This window comes from Cydia fagiglandana, chromosome 9 (genome assembly GCF_963556715.1).
Source record: "Cydia fagiglandana chromosome 9, ilCydFagi1.1, whole genome shotgun sequence".
Taxonomy (NCBI): domain Eukaryota; kingdom Metazoa; phylum Arthropoda; class Insecta; order Lepidoptera; family Tortricidae; genus Cydia; species Cydia fagiglandana.
Window position 1 is genome coordinate 2382356 of NC_085940.1, and position 22210 is coordinate 2404565.

A 22210-nucleotide genomic window follows, 5' to 3' on the forward strand; every position below is an offset into this window, starting at 1 on the left:
GGTTTCACCAAAGGTCGATCGACTACTGACGCCGGTGCGGTACTTCTAAAACACATCTTTGATGCTTGGGAAAAAGCTCAAGATGCTGTTGGAATTTTCTGTGATCTGTCAAAGGCATTTGATTGCGTTGATCACGAAAATTTAAAGAGAAAATTAAGCCGCTATGGGATAAAAGCTAGTGCCCTTGACCTGGTCTCATCGTACCTTTCGGATAGAACTCAGCGAGTAGTTATTAATGGAACTCAATCGGCGGGGTCCCCGGTAGCCCTCGGAGTGCCTCAAGGTTCAATTCTTGGTCCCTTCCTATTTTTGGTATACATTAATGACTTACCAAAAGTTGTGCAAGATAGACATGATATAGTGTTATTTGCAGATGACACTTCCCTTATATTTAAAGTGGACAGAAAGGAAAATAGCTTCGAGAGCATTAATGAAGCGCTATCTACCATTGTAAACTGGTTTACGGCAAACAATTTGCTTTTGAACGCCAAGAAAACCAAATGCATCAAGTTTACGCTACCTAACGTCAAGCAGGTAAATAACAGCAAGATTAAAATAAAAGGTGATACGCTGGAATTTGAGGACCGAACTGTTTTCCTGGGAGTCACTCTAGACTCCAAACTGCAATGGCATGCACATATAGGCACTCTAGCCGGAAAACTTAGTTCAGCAGCCTATGCAGTGAGGAGAATCAAACAGCTGACAAACGTAGAGACGGCCAGGCTGGTATACTTTAGTTACTTCCATAGTGTTATGTCTTATGGAATTCTGTTGTGGGGAAAAGCGGCAGATATTCAGACAATATTTGTGCTGCAAAAACGAGCTGTACGTTCCATCTATGGACTGGGCGCTCGAGTATCCCTAAGAGAGAAATTCAAAGAAGTTAACATTCTTACCGTTGCATCTCAATACATACTAGAGAATATTATGTATGTTCGGAAAAACATCCACGAATTCAAGGTTAACAGTGATATCCATAACTATAACACTAGAAACAAACATAAACTTGCTGTGCCCGCCCACCGCCTCCGTAAGGTTAGTACGTCTTTCGTCGGGAACTGTACACGTTTTTATAACAAAGTCCCCACTGATGTAGTGAATTTACCACTTCACAAATTTAAGTCGCACATTAAGCACTCCTTGTTACGTAAGGCGTACTACACTGTAAATGATTTTATAAACGATAGAGATGCTTTTAAGCCGGTAGCTTGATTTCATTAGTATAATAAGAATTAAATACATATTGTTTTTTTTTTTTACATTGTGAATTAAATATGCTAGTGTCCAGTAGAATTGACACATGAGACAATGATGTTCTCGCTTGATTATATTGTTTAATTTAATTTTAGTTTTGGACACTTGGAGACCTTATACATCTCTAAGTACATATTTATTTATTTGATTATTATTTTTGATTGTACATACTTACCTATATTTTTAATGTTTCTGACACTTAGAGACCTTTACATCTCTAAGTCAACTTAGGCTAGTAATTATGTGAAGCTATATTACTGTCTTTTTATGTAACATATGAGCACAAAATGCCGTGTCTTACAGCTACATGTTATTACTATTTTAATATTAATATAGGCCGGTAGCTTGAACATGTCATGCTCGCTTAAAAGTCTTTGCTTACGGTGGCGTTGTTGATCGGGTCGCCACTTTCCCGAATGAAGGTTGAGGGAGGCGATGGCTGAGATACGCGTCATACTCGTGTACGGGTGCTGTTTGTGGAGACTGGTCTGTTAAGCTAACACGAGCTATTATACTTAGTAACTTTTATTAATTAATTACAGTGAGACGCCTCATTCTGTTCTCGTATGTTTCTTTTCTTTTAATGAATGTATTAATTATACAGGATATTGACTCTTGGAGACCCTATACATCTCTAAGGATAACTTGATAAACTATATAATCTTATAGTTCTGACACCTAGAGACATTTACACCTCTAAATATTATAGATTTTTTTTGTGTGTGTTTTTTTATCTGTATTTTGTATGTAATTCGACATTAAGAGACCATATACATCTCTTAGTAATTGTAATACGTTAGATTGAATTGTTAGTTTTATTTTATAAAATTGTTGATGTTATTATTTTTGCTTTTATGTAAATTCAATGTTGACGTGTAAAAGTGCCCTTGTGGCCTATTTGCTGAATAAATGTTGATGTTTGATGATGTTTGATGTTTGACAGCCGCCATCAGATATATCGGAGCGGTCAAGGTGGTCACAAATATCTGAACACACCTCTATTGTTAAAGCGTTAGAGTGCGTGTCCAGATATTTTTGTGCACCTCGGCCACTCCAATATATCTGTTGTTGACTGTACAGACAAAGCTAAACCAATTAAATTCAGCCTAAAACTCCTGTTCGCAGTTTCAAACAACGAATCCAACCAGTTGTTTAGCCTCCCGGTATTTCAGGAATTATGCCTATTTCAGCACTAAAACTGTCTCCTGCTTGCTACTGCAATTACATGCCGGCGCAAATTTGCATAAAGTACGGTGTTACGTATGTAAACACACAGAAAAATAATTACAGATACGCTACACGAAAAATAACAATTAAAGAATCAAAAACATTGGTCAAAGGAAACCTCCTGGTAAATACTATAGGATAGAGTATAGGTCATACTTTTATCAGGAGACCCTGGCCGCGTAGCCAAGATGCACATCGCTTACGCTCCGTAGCGATCGAAACGCAACTGTCACTGTCAGACTAATACGGAAGAGTGATAGAGAGACATGATGCTTTTCGTTGTCGAAGCGATAGCGATTGTAACCTCGGCTAGGCCGGCTGTTTTTCCAGCAACATGTTCGTGGACGGTACCTAAGTAACGTCATGATTGTGTCATAGGCCAAATGAAACAAAAACATTCGTGTCCGCGAATGTGTAAAGGCAACCATGCCAATTATACAAATTGTTTGCACAGGGCGGATAGGGTCAAAATAGAAATTCCGCTGATATTTCAAATAGATATGTAGGTATTGCATTTATATTATACAGCCAATATTTTAAAAATAATAGATATATTTTAGTTTTTAGTCCAATGTTGTTTACTGCATTTTGCAAATTTAGTGATAATATTTAGCTTTTATATATGTAAAAAAATAAGTTTAAAAACTAAAACCCGACTACTGCAAATCGCGCTCTAAAAAGTATGAAACAAGATAGAATTCTTATCTAAAATTATCAAGCATTTTTTTATAAAAATATAACGTAATATAATTTACTGAATTTTTTATATATTTACAGAGATTCAGAGGATCGCCGTGGTCGTATGCCCCATTACTTTTAAGTTTATAATCGTTGCATACGACCACGGCGATCCTCTGAATCTCTGTAAATATATAAAAAATTCAGTAAATTATATTACGTTATATTTTTATAAAAAAAATATGGTAACATTTATAATATTTCCTGCTTGATAATTTTAGATAAGAATTCTATCTTGTTTCATACTTTTTAGAGCGCGATTTGCAGTAGTCGGGTTTTAGTTTTTAAACTTATTTTTTATTTAATTAATTTTGGGGTCATGATTTCGTTACTAACTTTTTGAAGTCACTTTATATTACTTTTGCGAGGGCGTCCTCAGTACAGAAATGCACGCAGAGCGCCGCCTATATCGGGCTACGCCCGACTCCTTTAGTGCCTATGAGGGCGCCGATGGCGGCCGTCTTTGGAACGCGTACGTCGGGCTACGCCCGACTCTTTCAGTATGAGGGCGCCGAAGGCGCCCGGATTTGGAACGCGTACGTCGGGCTACGCCCGACTCTTTTAGTATGAGGGCGCCGAAGGCGCCCGGCTTTGGAACGCGTACGTCGGGTTACGCTCGACACTTTTAGTATGAGGGCGCCGAAGGCGCCCGGCTTTGGAACGCGTGCGTCGGGCTACGCCCGACTCTTTTGGTATGAGGGCGCCGAAGGCACCTGGCTTTGGAACGCGTATGTCGGCTACGCCCGACTCTTTTAGTATGAGGGCGCCGAAGGCGCCCGGCTTTGGAACGCGTACGTCGGGCTACGCCCGACACTTTTAGTATGAGGGCGCCGAAGGCGCCCGGCTTTGCAACGCGTACGTCGGGTTACGCTCGATACTTTTAGTATGAGGGCGCCGAAGGCGCCCGGTTTTGGAACGCGTACGCCCGACTCTTTTAGTATGAGGGCGCCGAAGGCGCCCGGCTTTGGAACGCGTACGTCGGGCTACGCCCGACACATTTAGTAAGAGGGCGCCGAAGGCGCCCGGCTTTCGAACGCGTATGTCGGGCTACGCCCGACTCTTTTAGTATGAGGGCGCCGAATTCGCCCGGCTTTGGAACGCGTATGTCGGGCTCCGCCCGACTCTTTTAGTATGAGGGCGCCGAAGGCGCCCGGCTTTGGAACGCGTATGTCGGGCTACGCCCGACTCTTTTCGTATGAGGGCGCCGAAGGCGCCCGGCTTTGGAACGCGTACGTCGGACTACGCCCGACACTTTTAGTATGAGGGCGCCGAAGGCGCCCGGCTTTGCAACGCGTACGTCGGGCTCCGCCCGACTCTTTTAGTATGAGGGTGCCGAAGGCGCCCGGCTTCGGAACGCGTACGTATCTTGTAAAAAAAATTGACTGTTTCATACATTTTGGCTGATCAAGACTTCTTTACATATTCACATTATAAAATGTTGCAGGACATTAAAAAAACACCATGTATAGCGGCCAAACAAATTTCTTTTGCAAAAACCTTCTTGTATCGCCGTAGTCGCGTACACGCGGATAGAAACCAGAGCGCTTGTAGCTAACCGAAAATTTAATGTTTTATTTGGCGCATGCAAGCAAAGCCGGGTGCAAACGCTAACAATATTTACATATTTGAAATGTGCTAATCGAGCTCTTTCCAATGATGTATAACACATCATCATTACTTAATTTTGGTTTTTTGGTTCGTGACTTTATGACCTCTAGAGAGCGCAGTGTTCATTTTTTTGGGACGCCATATAGCCTATAACCAGCGGACGATTAAGACGATTCGAATGACACATCGTTTGTTAAATTATAATAAGTACTTTAGAAGTTATGAGGGAACAGATGAACATACATACATACATACATACCCACATACATACCGGGCAAAATCATAACCCTCCTTTTGCGTTGCCGTAGTCGGGTAAAAAATCACTTACGCTCTTACAATAGATGACCGATTAACTTTTCTCTGGCTGGCTCTTTACCCCTAAGCCGCCAGACAGACTACAATTTATGGGTGATTTTTTTCTGGTGTATCTGTGAGTGTTTATATAATCTGCCGCATAGGTATGAGGTTCTGCGTCGCGGTTGTATAAATTCTTCATGATGCGACGTAACGCGATAGGTACTAGCATAATCGTACACCGTATGTATGTATCACGGCAATGTATATCTAGGTATTAAGGATCCTACAGCCGCAATGCCGTGGGGTGTACTAGGAACGACACACCACCCACTACGTACATGATTTACATGAAACATAATGCGTATACGCGGTAGCTAAAAAATAAGTGCTTTCCTGTGGCCAGGGAGGTTTTGGGATTATACTGAGCAACTTTTACTATGGGACCAACCCCGAAATCACGAAAAAAAATTTACCCTCCCATAGAAAATGGACCAGCCAAAATGTATGAAACAGCCAAATTTTCTTTTCGCGATTTTGGGGTTGGTCCCGTAGTAAAAGTTGCTCAGTATAATTCCAAAACCTCCCAGGCAACGGGAATGCAGTCATTTTTTAGCCACCCTGTATACGCACAAAAATAAAAATTATCGGTCCGACGGGGGCTCCGACATATCTGAAATTATCGGAAGTATCCAATATCGTATATCGGATGCCGCTAACATGAGAAAGACAGCAGAGAATGCCCTGTGCCATGAAGGCCGCCTTTTTGCGTTGCCTAACGTTTTTAGCAAGTATGATTTCTTATTGAATACCTCAGAAAGACAGAAAACACATAAGTACTTTATACATTTTACTTCCATCCGATATCGGATTGAAAAATGGGAAAACGCTGTAGTTAGGAATAATTTAGTCTAGAATCTAGACAGGCTTTAATGGTCGCTTTTATAGCTGCAGATGATAAGCATCTCTTGTCTGGCAGAACGAAGTTTATGATCATAATTTTACAGTTATGTAATGTTCTTGTCTGTGAAATATACGCCACTTCACGTTTTACAAAAAAGATTTAGGGCCGAAAATATTGAAGGAATATTAAATTTACTTTAGGTACAGTCGACTTCAAAGATATCTTTGACGACCGGTCTGGCCTAGTGGGTAGTGACCCTGCCTATGAAGTCGATGGTCCCGGGTTCGAATCCTGGTAAGGGCATTTATTTGTATGATGATACAGATATTTGTTCCTGAGTCATGGTTGTTTTCTATGTATTTAAGTATTTATATATTACATATATCGTTGTCTAAGTACCCACAACACAAGCCTTCTTGAGCTTACCGTGGGACTTAGTCAATTTGTGTAAAAATGTCCTATAATATTTATTTATTTATTATTATTTATTTATCTTTTTCACGATTTTTGACCACCACAGATATATGGAAGGTTAATTATTAGTAGTAGTAATCAGTTTATTGCACAAAACAAGTACATAATAACAGAGATATACAAAGGCGAACTTAGACCCTTAAGGGTTCTCTTCTAGCTAACCTTTAAGTAATTGAGAGAGATACCTACTGTGGCGTAAAGCCAGTGGACTGTAGTTTTTTAAGTTAGTTCATTCGACACTATACTGCTTTATCTGATGGTAGAAGGGCTTACCGGTATTTTGTGGTCTGCAGCTGGCAGAGGCCTCTGCGGGTGGATTGCTCGCTGGTGGCTTCCTCGTTATTTCAAGGCACTGCACACTGTTTTCTGGTATATTTCGCGAATTAGGATTGTTCATTTTTTTTTAAATGTTCTATTTCGAAAACCATTTCGAGATATAAGGTTTCTAAACAATTTCCGACATTTGCTGCGATATAATAATTGAGGATTGAAGATATTTCAACAAATATCCTTATGACCTTAGTTTGACCTTCTCCTAGGCTGAATGTAAAGTCGTCGCATAATAAAAGTTATCGAACCATAGTAAATAAATCCGTCACTCGCGTAATTGTCAAAGTTATCATTGTCATCGATTGTCATAATAAAAACTTTCAGTTAAACAGTTGCGCTTGTTTGTTACGATTTGATTTATAATTAATACCTAAAGAATAGATTTCATTGCTTAATAATATATCAAAAACCTTGTTCCTACGTGTGGGAATGATTCACAAAAATAATAGTTCGAATCCACGAAGACCTACGACGTGAAAGATGGTGCCGTGAATTAAACTTGGAATACCTACCTACTTCAAGTGTTACACACAGTATTTATTTGTTTAAACTTTATTGCACAAAAGAAAAACTTATCGTACAAAAGGCGGACTTAATGCCAAAAGCATTCTCTACCAGTCAACCTTAAGGCAAAGCAAAGAGATTGTGGGCGGTATTGCTGTAGGATCACGTCGATGTAAGTATAAAATTAATATTATTTTACTACAATTATTTAAAAGCTCACTTTATTGGTAGGGTCGTGGTATCTATTTTTTTTCTGTGGTAATGTAGCCAGAGTATCTAAAGGTAAAAGAGTTAAACAGAGATGGTGCCTACTAGAAAGAAAGAATATATACAAGAATACATAGCCATACTCAAAATTCAGCCTGAAACTGCTTTAAAAAGATATAATTTCTGATCTCCAGGTACATGTTGCAGTTCAAGCTGCTGATATCATGGTGGACAACACTTAAGTTAATAAAGAGTTGTGAATAATAAAACATGTTTTTGTTTACCTACTTTTGTATTAATTTAGGAAATATATGCATATATGTAAAAAAATAGTAACTTTACATATATGTATGTTTATCAAGTTCTGCACGAGCATCTGATAATGATGGCTTCTTGTTGACCATCCAGAAGAGAAGTGTATGGTTTGTTATTTACTCTGTTCCCAGGCATTATTTACGGTCGTAAAATATTACGACGATTAATAATTAATATGACGTTCGTTTCAATACAAAATGCTCAACTTTGTTCTGGGCCCAAGTGCCTTAACAAAATCAACCTCATTTGTACATTACATATCCCACAGCTGTATCTAAATAGGAATCACGATGACCTGAAATAATAGGATATAATTAGCAAAATTGGCTTGTTCCTAATATAGTAGTATAAGTAGTACAATATCCAAACTATGGTGACAAGCCGGTATAAAGTACCCACTGGGCTAAGCTACCTTTACGCCTGACGCTTGTAACTATTTTATGAATCCAATCTTCTTACAAATCGAATCAGTTAAAATATATATGATGTAGGTAACTTACATTTGTATCTTTGCTCCTTGATTTCAGCCAAGTTATGGTTGGAGTTGGATGCTATATGGATACATACTCAAATTATAATAGGCCTTTTCATCTGTGTCAGATGTTTTAAGCAGCATCCCGGTAACGACACTTGCGTTCGTGGCTGTATAGCCCTATGCGGGAGAGGATTCCTCGTCCACACACGCGGCAGGTGTATGCTCCCCCAGATGGGTGAGGGTTGGAGGCCTGCTCGTGGCGCCTCAAGCGTTTTTCTTTTAAAGAGGAAAACCAGGCATCGTCGTGCTTGAATTGGCCATCATCATACTCCAATAAAACTAAGTTATATTATATAACTTAGGCAGATTTCTGGAATCAGCTTTCTCAAATTTATAGCGTAGGTATTTTGAAATTAATGATTCAAAATAAACGAGTTTTCCATTCCAGACGAGTTCCAGACGATTGTTATTTATAGAAACACGTGACACTGACATTGTCGACAGGTGACATTACAATCAATTGACAATGACAACTATTTTTTTAATGCTTGTTGTTGCTTGTGCATTATCCTAATCAGCCGACGACATGTAATTTACGAGAAGTCGTATCTCATATTTTCAATAAATTATAAATATTCAACCGGGCCACGAATTATTCAAATTGATATCTTAAATTAACCTATATTTTCAGAAAATAAAATAAAAATGGAGGTCCAAAAAAAATGAACAATCCTAATTCAGATATTCTTTCTGTTACGATGTTTTGATGACACTGACACCGTTAGTTATTACTTTTTAGACCATTGCGAATGTGTCGCCGGCCAGTAGCCTCGCTACCTCAAATAAATCAGTATAGCAGTAGGTTGAATACGGGATCCTATCTCATCGCATAATAATTGATTGTCATAATACTCATAATGTAATGTTACGCATAAATCTCTTTTCGCATATTTTTTCTCCGGCTGAAACAGAAAGTATTTTCGAAAATATTTTGCATAGGTGGTGTAGAATAGGGTAGGTTAGGTTAGGTTTGTGTTATAATTTTTCAGAAATGTTAATATTTCCAGCACAATAACAATTATGCGAAATGAGTTTTATGCGTAACATTACATTAGGACAATCAATTATTATGCGACCCAATATGGACCCGTTGAATACTAAACACCCCCCACCGAAAGCACTATGTGGCTTTCTCATAATATGAAAAAAGAGAGAACAGAACTTGCGCATGTATAGGCGCGAAAAAAAATAAAATATATGCAATTAATGCGATAAAAGAAGGGGATTTAGTGAGTATAAGGCAGAGGACACAGTTTATTAACAGGTCTCAAAAAGGAATTGTTAGCTCTTGTGCGCAGAGTAACCTTGCGCACAATGCCGTCTAAACCGGGATGTGTTTGTTGGACAATTGCAAGTGGCCAACTGCAAGGAGAAACTCGGTCGTCCTTGACCAACACTAAGTCTCCTACATTAATATTGGGAGGCGAGGTGAACCATTTTGACCTTTGCTGTAAGGTATGTAAATAATCTTGGCTCCATTTCTTCCAAAACAGTTGAGAGCAATTTTGCAAATATTGCCAACGTGATAGATGATTTACAGGTACAGACTGCAAATCATACTCTGGTACAGCTGTCAGACTCTTGCCTATCAAGAAGTGTCCAGGAGTTAGGACATTAAACTCATGAGGATTATCACTAGCTGGCAGAGCGCATAATGGCCGTGAATTCATTATGGCTTCAATTTTACAGAAAATTGTTGTCAGCTCCTCAAAAGTCAAGGCTTTGTCACCGACAGCACGCACAAGATGGTATTTCGCAATGCGAACGCAACTCTCCCATAAACCACCCATGTGAGGGGCGCTAGGAGGATTGAACTGCCAGTTAATCAAGCGCTGAGCGCAGCCGTTAAAAATATCCTGTTGAGTGCTCTTGTCAGACATGAATTTCTGAAGATCAGCAAGATGTTTACTGGCTGCTGTGAAATTCGTCCCGCAATCGGAATAAAAGCATGCCGAAAGACCGCGACGGGATACGAATCTGTCTAGAGTAGCCAAAAAGCAATCGGCAGATAGAGAGGAGAGCGTTTCCAAATGCACGGCTTTAGTTGAAAAGCAAACGAAGACCGCTAAATAAGCCTTCTCTATCTTCGCATTGCGCCGTAAGCTTTCCTTTATATAAAAGGGTCCGGCCAGGTCCACACCTACATGCTCAAACACCTTATTAGGTAACAGACGAGTTGATGGAAGGTCACCCATTTTAGGCTGCAGCAGAGTGGGTCTACATTTGTAGCAGCTCTTGCACTTTGAATGAATGGAACGAATTAGGCTACGAGCCGACAAGATCCAATATCTCTGGTTGAGAATATTCTGCAAGGTCTGCGGACCTGTGTGTAAATATTTCTTATGAAAATATTCCACCAAGAGCTTTGTAAACCTACTTTGCTTCGGCAACAATATAGGATGCTTCGCATTGTAAGGCAAGTCAGAGTGCGGGATACGACCCCCTACCCTGAGGAAGCCTCGATCGTCAAGAAAGGGTGCAAGCTTCCTTAACGAAGGGATGTACGTTACGCCCTTTTTCAAAGTTTCAATTTGCTCTTTGAAATAAGCTGCTTGTACTAATTTAACCAAGCTATCATGGGCTTGATTCAAGTCTTTAGTCGTTAAAACTTGGTCGCAAATCGAAACGTCACCACGGAATCGTCGCAGTAAACGTAAGATCCAGGCGATGCTTCTTTGCATTCTAGAATAAGAAGAGAACTGGTTGCAAACACGATCAACGAATTCCAGTTTACCTTCTTCTCCCGTTTGTTGAGATAGTAAATTAAATGTATTTGTATTTAATTTCATCTCTGGGATTTGTGTATCACATTTGTTTATGAAAGTGGAAACAGGCCAATTCTCACAATCGTCATACATCCAGGCAGGCCCTTCAAACCACTGAGAGCTACCAGCCATGAACTGCGACGGAGAAACACCTCGCGAGGCGACGTCTGCCATGTTGTTTTCGCTGTTCACATGACGCCACGCATGAGGAGGTATTGACTCTGTTATTTGTGTAACACGGTTACACACAAATGTTTTTTAATTTATAAGCATCAGTTTGTAGCCACGCCAAGACAATAGACGAATCTGTCAAAGCTGTGATTTTTGTCACATTAACCCGAATTAAGCATTCACACGCGTACTTCATTAGTTTTGCAAGAAGTGCTGCGGCCATAAGTTCCATTTTCGGGATAGTCTGAACTTTGACAGGTGCTACCTTTGACCTTGCCATCAACAATCTGCACTTAACGTTAGACAGATGTCGTGAGATGACGTAGATGCAGGCGGCGTACCCACGAGAAGACGCGTCGCTAAATCCAACAAGTTCGCATTCAGTTACATTTGGAAGCAAGATATGCCGTTGAATCTGCAACTCGGATACTCGGGGTAGTTCGTCAATGAACGTCAACCACTGCTCGCATACGTCTTGAGGAAGTGGATCATCCCAACCGAGACCCACCTTCCAAAGGTCCTGAAGAATGCACTTTGCAACAAATGTGCATGGAGCAATGTATCCAACAGGATCATAAATTGACGCAAGAGTCTTCAGTACAGATCGCTTAGTATTGACGGTATCTTGTTTGTTCAATGAGAAGCTGAACGCGTCAAACACCGGAGACCATTTCAAGCCTAAAAGCTTAATTGAAACGTCATCCCTGTCCTTCTGAAAAGTGACAGTAGTTTCACGATGTTCAGCCGGGACGCGCTCAAACAATTGTTCAGAGTTGCTCGGCGACCACTTCTTAAGCACAAGTCCTCCGCACTGCAGCATATTAATCAACTCGTCCTGTAATGCACATGCCTGAGAGAAGGTGGCGCATGACCACAGGATATCATCCATATAGAGATAGATATTCAGCAGCAGAAGGGAAACGTTCACCTTCATCACTGGCTAATTGTAGTAAAGTGCGTATGGCCAGAAATGGACTCGCACTCACGCCATATGTTATTGTTTTCAACTCATAGACTTTTATCGGCTCGTCAACGGACGACCGATATAAAATGTGTTGATATTTTCGGTCAGATTCGCGCACAAGGATCGCACGATACATTTTGCAAATATCACTTGCGAAACAGTATTCGAATAATCGAAAATTTGTTATTATGGCACCTATATCACGGTAAGCTTGCTGCAGCACTGGTGAGCGCGCGAGTTTGGGCTCTGTTGTTAGCAGTCGTCGCTCGGCAGCAGCGCGAGAGTCTCCGAGTATCGGCGCATCAGGAACAAAAGGCAGCGGCACGATATACCTCCCCCCCTCATCACGGGAGTGATCACGCACGTAAATATCTTCAGCCAGCTGATCTTGTGGGCTGAGTACAGGTTTGCACGGCAATTCCTCTACTTCCCAGAAGTCACGCAGCGTTTTGTCCAAAGTCTTCTCTAAAGAAATCGTCAGATGGAAACTCTGTGTTGGTGTTTCGGTGTCGTTACTGTCGTTGTATAATCTTCCGCTAACGACGTACCCAAAAATGGTTTCAATAACCTTTGGGATGTTCGGCTTGACAGTAGTAGGCTTGTCCATAATCAATTCGGACACGACGCCATTGTCCAGTAGAATATCCACCGATGACTTCTCGAAAAACAACGGGTCAGCCAGGTAGGTTGAATACTAAACACCTACATACGAAATGGTAGTCAAACTAAGATGATTTAGTTAATTTTCTTTGTGTAGGTATCTATAACTTGAATTCGGTTCAGCATACCTAACGGTACTAGCATGGCATAACTACGGTCAACAACTGCAAACCCAAAGACTGCGTTATAGTAGTAGACCCTATAATGGACGTGGAACCAGTAATGGGACAAAAAAACATACTTCCTCTAAAATAAGTATCTAAAAGTAGTTTATAAACACTGGCTGTATATTATCATAAATAAGAGTCCTAGAGCTGTTTCAGTTTGAAGTTTCATTAAATTTGGTTGCTTTTTAAGAAATTGGCGGCAACCCAAAAGTTGTCGTGTCACTGAAAAAAAATACCACTGCGAATTCTTAACAACTTCGCTAAGAGAGGTGAGTTAATTTATTAAATTTCAATTAATTAATATTTGATGAAAACTAAAATGTGTTTTGTTTATTGCATTTACCATGAGATAAGGTATACAACACACTATGTTGTGACTCCACAGATGTAAAAAAATAGTGGTATTTGGCCCAATCCCATTATAGGAGCTGTAAAACTGCGTACCTCCTATGATGGGACAATTGACAGAATGATGCTTGCCATGCCATAATTTCATGTTTAAACAATGCAGAAGTAAAATGTAGTTACGAAATATGTCAATCAGGAGGTATTCTCGGACTTCGGATAAATTAATATCGTTTTTCCAAACTTTTATTTAACTTGCCCTGTTAGTTAGTGTGGGTCCAATCTTGGTAGTTGAATTTGAGCCACTTTTCGATTTCCGATTCAGTTGAAATTTTGTGTAAGTACGTAACTAAGTATGCAAATCGGATGATAATGCAATATTATGATAACATGGACCTAATCTGATGATGGAGACAGGAGGTGGCCATGGGAACTTTATCGCAATAAACCCTAACTAATTGTGTTTGGGTATATTAGAATTGTCTCGATGGATCTAATACAATAATAATTGACTGTGGAAAGAAAAATACATTCAGCGATAAAAGCTTATACCCAAAATTGATTTTTTTGCCGTAACTTATTCCCCATTTCAATATTTTATACTGATAGAGCAATGTCCATTATAGGGGGCCCATTACTGGATCCACGTCCATTACCGGGGGCCCATTACTGGAGCTTTGGTGTCCATGACTGGAGAAAAAAGGCATAGTTTTAATTTGTTAAATATGTGGAAACTAATTGCTGTATCTTTGATACAACATGCCTAAAACATGAAAGACGGATAGGACTTTCATCTTTTAACACGCTAAGCGGTAGACCATTTACATGTATACGGGAAATATCATAAATACTCCAAATTTCCTCTTAAATGTCCCATGACTGGTGCTGTTACTATAAACTCTTTACGGCGATATTTTTACCCGGAGCGGAAAACGGCGAGTTTCGCTGAGTTTACGATGATAATAAACTTTGTGTCCATCGGAGGTTTAAATCAATTTTTATCACCATCGTTAATTTTAGCATCGCATCGATCGAAATTCGAAACTCTTAGGCACCGTAAACTCTAGTAGGTAACTATGGTCTTAAAACTACTCCCCTTTACAGTTATAATTGTCGTAGTATTGTGTATGACATTCACCAAGCAGATCGGACTGGAGTCCACCGTACTACACACATAATGACAATCGTACATCGACAAAAGTATATGAAATACCCCGGCCACATACTCGACGAGTGCCATGGGAAGTAGCGAGTAGGCAGAGACATAGGAAGTAGCGGAGTCAGTTATGAAGTTGACCCAAAAAAAATTTATTAAGCTATGAGCTTCATCACATATGATCTCTGAGTAATTCTAAGCATTTCAAGCCTGGGAAGCAATAAGGGGAGGGGGGGTACAAAGATGTCCGCCACCCGTCATCATTCAAAAAAATCTGTTCTGGTCCTGGTGGCTGCTAGGGCAAGTTTGGTATCATTTTCGTATAAACCGGAGACGTAGAATTCATTGCTAATATTTGTTTTTTTCAGCTTCATAGTAATTTTACAAGATAAACGTAAAAATATGAAAATTTAGGATGGAGGTTTTTGCTTTGAGAGCTAATAACTTTTGTATAGTGGCCAAAAATATCATATAAAAAATACTATAATAAAGCGTAATTCATGCAAATTCTAAACATATACACCTTGAGTAATATCCTACTGCAAAAAGATGGTGAAAAAATTATTAAATGACCGCAGCGCGGGTAGTTGGACTTTCGTTTATCTTGCGGACCGTCGTTTATCTTACAAAATGATCGAATACGAGTATCAACGTAGGTATGCTTACTTTGCTAGATTTTATGATGACGAATAAAATACTTTCATGCAGACATAATTCATCATACATACATAATTTTATGCACTTTAATTTTAATGCACTTGCAACGATTTGAGTGGGGCCTAGTGTTATTTGACCGGTGTTTTCTGTAAGGTGGAGGTAAGTACGTACTTCCCCAGTTGGGCTCTGCTCGGATAGATCTGGAATGACATCCGCTGTGCTGTGCCCTACCACACAAAGCGAGATGACATTCACAGTGCCCATACCTCTCTTTTGAACGTAGTTTAAGGATATACCCGGGTCCAAAATTGGGTCCGAGAAATAACTATTATAAATGAAATTATTCTAATAAAATAGCGCTCTTATTTTTGCTGATAATATTAAAACACTATTTATGAGAGAAATTGTACTATTTAGGAAGAGGCAAAATATTTATTTTCACGATAATTTTCATGCTATAACTCACTTTAAGTAATTTTATAGGTACTTACTTGTTGTTTTTAATAAATAACTTCAACCTTTGTATAGTGGCCAAAAATCGGGTAGCCTTCCTAGCGTTGAGGGGCTTTTTCATTAAAACTCCGATGTAGAAACAATTGTGTATTTCTTCAAAGATACAGCTTTTTCCTTAAGCGTACAAAAATGTCTGCCGGCACCGTGCGTTCTTGACGAGGAAGAGAGCACAGATTATAAAGGGCAGTAAGTATCTAGGTACTGCCACAGATAAAGAAAAGTGCGGCGCTGGCACAGTGGCGCCACATCACCCCCCCAGGGAGGGGAAACTATTAAGGCTAATGCTAATTACATTAATAGTTTAAAGTTTAAAAATAAAATATTACACAGAATATTACTAGACATGGTTGTTACAGATACATGTGTTGTTATTGTAGGTCGACAGCATTAAAATATACAAGTATTTATCAACAGAAAGAGTAGTAATAATTTAGTATACAATATTAATTTTATGAAATTACAAATGGTTGTTAGAGTAATTTTACACAGTTTAAAAGAAAAGTACATTTAACATTGTAGATAAATGGTGAGCTAAAATAGGGAATGCCTATAAAAGTTTAAGAATACAGACAAATTACACTTAGTGGTACAAAGTAGGTACATCATAAGTTAAATAAGTATACTTTTGTTGAGTTACACTTTGTGAAATATAGTGACATGGAAAGCTAAGTTACAATAAATTAAAAGTACACTTCACAAGTGAAAAATTGCGCAGTAATTACTATAGTAGGAGCTTGTAGCCTTAAGGATTAATTTTGATAGAAAATATGTGAGAGTAGCAATTAAAGTAATAGTAATACCTAAGGGAATGAGATCACAGTAATTAGTTAATTAATATAAATTAAATTTATATTAAAAGAGGCGAATTAAATGTCATATGGTAGTTTGAAACGGACCCTTCTACCCGATCGTGTGGAATACTCTGTGGGAGGAGGCTCAGTTACCGGAGGAGGATCGGCTGGTGGCGGTGTAGCAACAGCCGGAGGCACGACAGGCGGCGGAGAGGTCGAAGCTAAGGGGTACTGGCTCGACGGAGCTGAGGAGGGGGCGGTCGGTACCTGTGGGGGCACAGTAGTGACGGCCGGGCTGGGTGGGCTCGTGGTGTCCTCCTCTGTCAGTACATAGGCGGGCTTAACTCTGTCGATGCTAACCTCTGTCCTCTTACCTTTGATGAGTAGTGTGACAGTTTTCTCCCTGAGTTGGAGTATGGGGTAAGGTCCGGTGTATGGTTGCTGAAGCGGGCGTCGTACGGAATCGTCCCGTAGAAAAGCGTGGGTTGCGGTCGGCAGGTCTTTAAATGTGAATAACCTGTCGCGGTTGTGGCGGGATGCCGGGACAGGGCGGAATTGTGCCATTTTCGCCCGAAGTTGTTGGACGAAGTCTACTGGGTCTGTGTGAGACTCTGTTGTAGTAGGAGGGCACAACAGTTCGCCGGGGAGCCGCAACGGCTCACCGTATAGCATCTCCGCTGCTGACGAGGCTAAGTCACTTTTGATGGCGGAGCGCATCCCGAGGAGCACCAAGGGGAGGGCCTTGGTCCAGGTGTCGTGGTGGCACATTAGAGCAGCTTTGAGTTGACGGTGAGAGCGCTCTACCATACCGTTTGCTTGGGGATGGTAGCTGGTGGTCCGGTTCCTTGTGATGGAGTTCATTTCCATGAGGCGTCGGAAAAGGTTGGACTCGAACTGCCTACCTTGGTCGGTGGTGATCGTGGTTGGGACACCAAACCGAGCTATCCACCCCTGGGTGAATGTTTCTGCAACCTCTTCGGCGGTTATGGTACGCATTGGCCATACCTCGGGCCAGCGGGTAGCCCGGTCTATGGCAGTGAGACAGTAATTAAACCCGTTGCAATGTGGCAACGGTCCAATAATGTCTATGTGGACGTGCCTCAGCCTTTCAGATGGTGGAAACTGACCGAGAGGCGAGTGGGCGTGTCTGCTCACCTTGCTCCGTTGGCAGTCCTCGCACTGGCGTGACCATTTGATGCAGTCTTTTCTGATGCCAGGCCAGACGTATCGGTCACTGACCAGTTTTGCTGTTGCGCGTGGGCCGGGGTGACTCAGGCCATGTAGTTTATTAAAAATAGCTCGACGATATGAGAGAGTCACGAACGGGCGGGCCTTGCCGGTCGACGTGTCGCATGTCAGGATGATGTCTGTACCTGGGATGTTTATGCGCTCCAGCCTGAGCGACGAGTTGGCTTGACGCAGGATTGAGAGCTCCTCGTCCGCTTCTTGCGATGTAGCAAGGGCGGCGTAGTCGTCGACGAGCGAGATAGCCTCTACGCGTGACATAGCGTCTGCCACGATATTGTCCTGACCAGCGACGTGGACAATGTCTGTGGTAAACTGGCTGATAAAAGACAACTGGTTCAGCTGGGCCGGTGGCAGTTTCTCCCGCCGTTGTGAGAAAGCGTAAACCAGTGGTTTGTGGTCAGTGAAAATGGTGGCATGCTGCGCCTCCAAGATGTGACGGAAATGTTGCACGCTTTCGTACACGGCGAGCAATTCGCGGTAGTATGCGGGCCACTCACTCTGTGCAGGCGTCCGTTTTTTACTGAAGAACGCGATGGGCTGCCAGCTGTCGTCCACACGTTGTTGTAAGCAGGCACCTACCTGACTGCATGACGCATCTGTGAAAAGACCTAGTGGTGCAGAGCCAATCGGGTGGGCTAGGAGTGTAGCTTGGGTAAGACTTCCCTTACATTCGTAGAAGTGCCTCTCCAGTAATGGTGTCCAAGGGAAAGGTTTAGTACCTTTACCTTTTGTGGCAGCAAGTGCGTCGATGAGAGGTGCTTGCTGCTCCGCAGCTTTGGGTAGGAAACGGCGGTAATAGTTGATCATACCGAGGAACCTGCGTAGTCCTTGGATGGTCTTCGGTAACGTGTAGTCATGGAGCGCCTGGATACGTTCTGGAGGTGGTTTAGTACCCACTGGGCTAATGAGGTAACCTAGGAAAACTAGTTGGTTTACACCTAAGTTACATTTAGCAGCATTTACCACTACTCCATAGTCCTGCAGTCGTTGAAAGAGGATGCGAAGATGCTCTGCGTGTTGAGTGGCGTCCTTGGAGAAGACTAAAATATCGTCGATATATGCGTACGTGAATTCTAAGCCATGAGTAACTTCATCAATGAAACGCTGGAATGTTTGTCCAGCGTTCCTGAGACCGAAGGTCATATATGGGAATTCGTACATACCGAAAGGCGTGGTGATGGACGTTTTTTCAATATCGGCCGGGAAAACAGGGATTTGTTGATACGCCTTCACCAGATCGATTGAGCTAAATATTTTGCTACCTGCAATTTCTTGGTTAAAATCACCAATGTGTCGGACTGGATATTGGTCCGGGATGGTTCGGGCATTGAGAGCCCTGTAGTCTCCACATGGCCGCCATGATGAATCCTTTTTTCGGGCTAGGTGGAGCGGTGAGGACCAGGGACTCTTCGATGGGCGAGCCGTCCCGCATTGCACCATCTCTGCGAACTCTTTCTTGGCTGCGGCCAGTTTTTCAGGGCCCAAGCGACGTGGGCGGCAGGACACCGGAGGGCCGGGCGTCGTGTTGATGTGGTGCACCGTGTTGTGTTTCTGGTGTCGCACCACACCAACCGGCTTCAGGATATCCGGATACTCTGAAAGGATTTGGGCAAAGTGTGAGTTACTATCGCACTGGATGGCTTTTATGCTTGGTTGTGAAGTGGAAGCTACAGTAGCAGGGGCGGCTGCGCCAGTGGTCCCGTCTATTAATTGTTTCCCACGACAGTCAGGTAATAGATGGTAGTAGCTAAGAAAGTCTGCGCCTATTATGGGTGTGTCAACATCTGCTACAACAAAATTCCATTTTAGTAATTTATTGAAACCAATTTCTAGAGATATAGGGAGTATACCGTAGGTTAGGATACAGGTCCCGTTTGCGGCATTTAGGTGGTAATCCGTGGCCTGTCTGCAAGATTTTAGTAACCTTCTTGGAAAACAGCATAAATCAGACCCTGTATCTATTAAAAATCTAATTTTAGAAGACTGGTCGATTACAAACAAGCGGCGGCTGGTAGGGCAGTCAGTTGCCGCTACTGCTGGCTGCCTTGAAAGTTTGACTGGGCCTGGTTTGCGCCAGCCGGGGGAGACCAAGTACATGGAGTGGTACAGCGTTGAGCTTGGGCTTGGTAACGCCTGTGATACCAGCAGATACTTGATGAAGGTCCCCGGGATTGAGAGCGCTGTCTGGAATGTGACCGGGTCCTTGAACGGCCTCTGCCCGGGTTGACTGCGGCCACTGCTAGTTGGTCGCACAGTCGGTCGACCTTGTCGACTAAGTTTTGTATCCAGGCAAAGTCATCCGGGGATGAGCCGGGTCTGGCCTGACCTGTACCTTGTACTGCATGGACCATGGGGTTGGCAGGTGATACTTCCAGGATGCTGTCTGCGAGGTCAGCCAACTTTTCCAGGGCCAACTCGGAGTGACTGGTGAGTATGGCCTGGACGTGGTTAGGGAGGCGGGTTAGCCACAATTGTTTGAGCATGCTAATATCAGGGGACTCACCAGCTAAGGATTTCAGGTGGCGCAGGAACTGTGAGGGACGCCGTTCGCCGAGTTCTTCATTTCGGATCAGCAGTCTCACCCTCTCGCCGTCCGAGCGCGACAGCCTCCGGGTCAGTTCTGCCTTCAGCGCTTGGTACGCGCCTTCCTTGGGAGGATTAACGATGATATCCTCCACCTCAGCCGCCAGCCGCGTGTCCAGCTGTGCTATTACATGGTTATATTTTGTGGACTCGCTTGTTACTCCGGCCAAAGCAAACTGTGCCTCGGCCTGAGCAAACCACACGACCGGCTTATCGGTCCAGAAGGGAGGTAGGCGGACGGCCAGCTTATTCACAAAAGTAAGGCTATTGTCTGAGGGGGTCTGCCTAGCGACAAGCTCCTGCAGGGCGTTGTTTTGCTCGACAAGAGCGGTCAATTTTGTTTCTAACTCCTCTAATGACATTTTGGACTCTTAATGCTATTCTACTACAATTATATTGATTTAAACCGAAAAAAAGGATAATTTTCGCCTCGTCGCTGGTGCGGCGCCGATGCGGGCGCGCAGAATGTTGGTGCGCGCGTGAGCACGTTGCGCGTGCAGTGGGCGTGGCGCGGACGACGAAATCGCGTCCGAGCACGAAGCACGTGGGGGCCGCGCTGCCGGGGCGACGCCGATGGGGGCCGCGATGCCGGGGCGACGCCGATGGGGGCCGCGATGCCGGGGCGACGCCGATGGGGGCGCGCAGAATGGAGTTGCGCGCTTGAGCACGTGCGCGCGCAGTGGGCGTGGCGTGGCACGAAGGCGGCGCCGGCGCGGAGGGGGCGCCGTGGAGCGCCGGGGGCGGGGCGCGCCGGGTGGCTTCCGCGGTCGCTGCGGAGTCTGCGCGCCGTCGTAGGCACGTGGCGGACGCGGGCACGTGGCGCTCGCCGACACGTGCTCCGTAGGTCGGCGCCGCGCTGTCCGTAAAAAGCTGCCTCGTGCTCCGCAGATTGATGCCGCGTGGTCCGGGGGCGCCGGCGCAGGCTTTGCGTCCGGGTAAGTGTGCGCGATGCCCACCGGTGATGTCGAGCGTGGCGTGGTTACACGTGGCCGTCGGACGACGCGGAGGCTTCTTAAATCACGTCGGGGTCACCAGTTGTTGGAAGCCCTAGCCTTCCTAGCGTTGAGGGGCTTTTTCATTAAAACTCCGATGTAGAAACAATTGTGTATTTCTTCAAAGATACAGCTTTTTCCTTAAGCGTACAAAAATGTCTGCCGGCACCGTGCGTTCTTGACGAGGAAGAGAGCACAGATTATAAAGGGCAGTAAGTATCTAGGTACTGCCACAGATAAAGAAAAGTGCGGCGCTGGCACAGTGGCGCCACACCCCGGCCACATACTCGACGAGTGCCATGGGAAGTAGCGAGTAGGCAGAGACATAGGAAGTAGCGGAGTCAGTTATGAAGTTGACCCAAAAAAAATTTATTAAGCTATGAGCTTCATCACATATGATCTCTGAGTAATTCTAAGCATTTCAAGCCTGGGAAGCAATAAGGGGAGGGGGGGTACAAAGATGTCCGCCACCCGTCATCATTCAAAAAAATCTGTTCTGGTCCTGGTGGCTGCTAGGGCAAGTTTGGTATCATTTTCGTATAAACCGGAGACGTAGAATTCATTGCTAATATTTGTTTTTTTCAGCTTCATAGTAATTTTACAAGATAAACGTAAAAATATGAAAATTTAGGATGGAGGTTTTTGCTTTGAGAGCTAATAACTTTTGTATAGTGGCCAAAAATATCATATAAAAAATACTATAATAAAGCGTAATTCATGCAAATTCTAAACATATACACCTTGAGTAATATCCTACTGCAAAAAGATGGTGAAAAAATTATTAAATGACCGCAGCGCGGGTAGTTGG

At 42.9% G+C, this 22210-nt stretch overlaps 1 protein-coding gene across 1 annotated transcript; it reads right to left on the reverse strand.

Annotated features, from left to right (window-relative positions):
* Nucleotides 1-20811: 20811 nt before the first annotated feature.
* On the reverse strand, nt 20812-21703 carry LOC134667720 (ESX-1 secretion-associated protein EspI-like). Its single transcript, XM_063525140.1, has 2 exons — nt 21690-21703; nt 20812-21421 (listed from the first exon to the last, which is right to left on the reverse strand). The coding sequence occupies exons 1-2, from the start codon at nt 21701-21703 to the stop codon at nt 20812-20814; spliced, it is 624 nt and encodes a 207-aa protein (XP_063381210.1).
* Nucleotides 21704-22210: the final 507 nt, after the last annotated feature.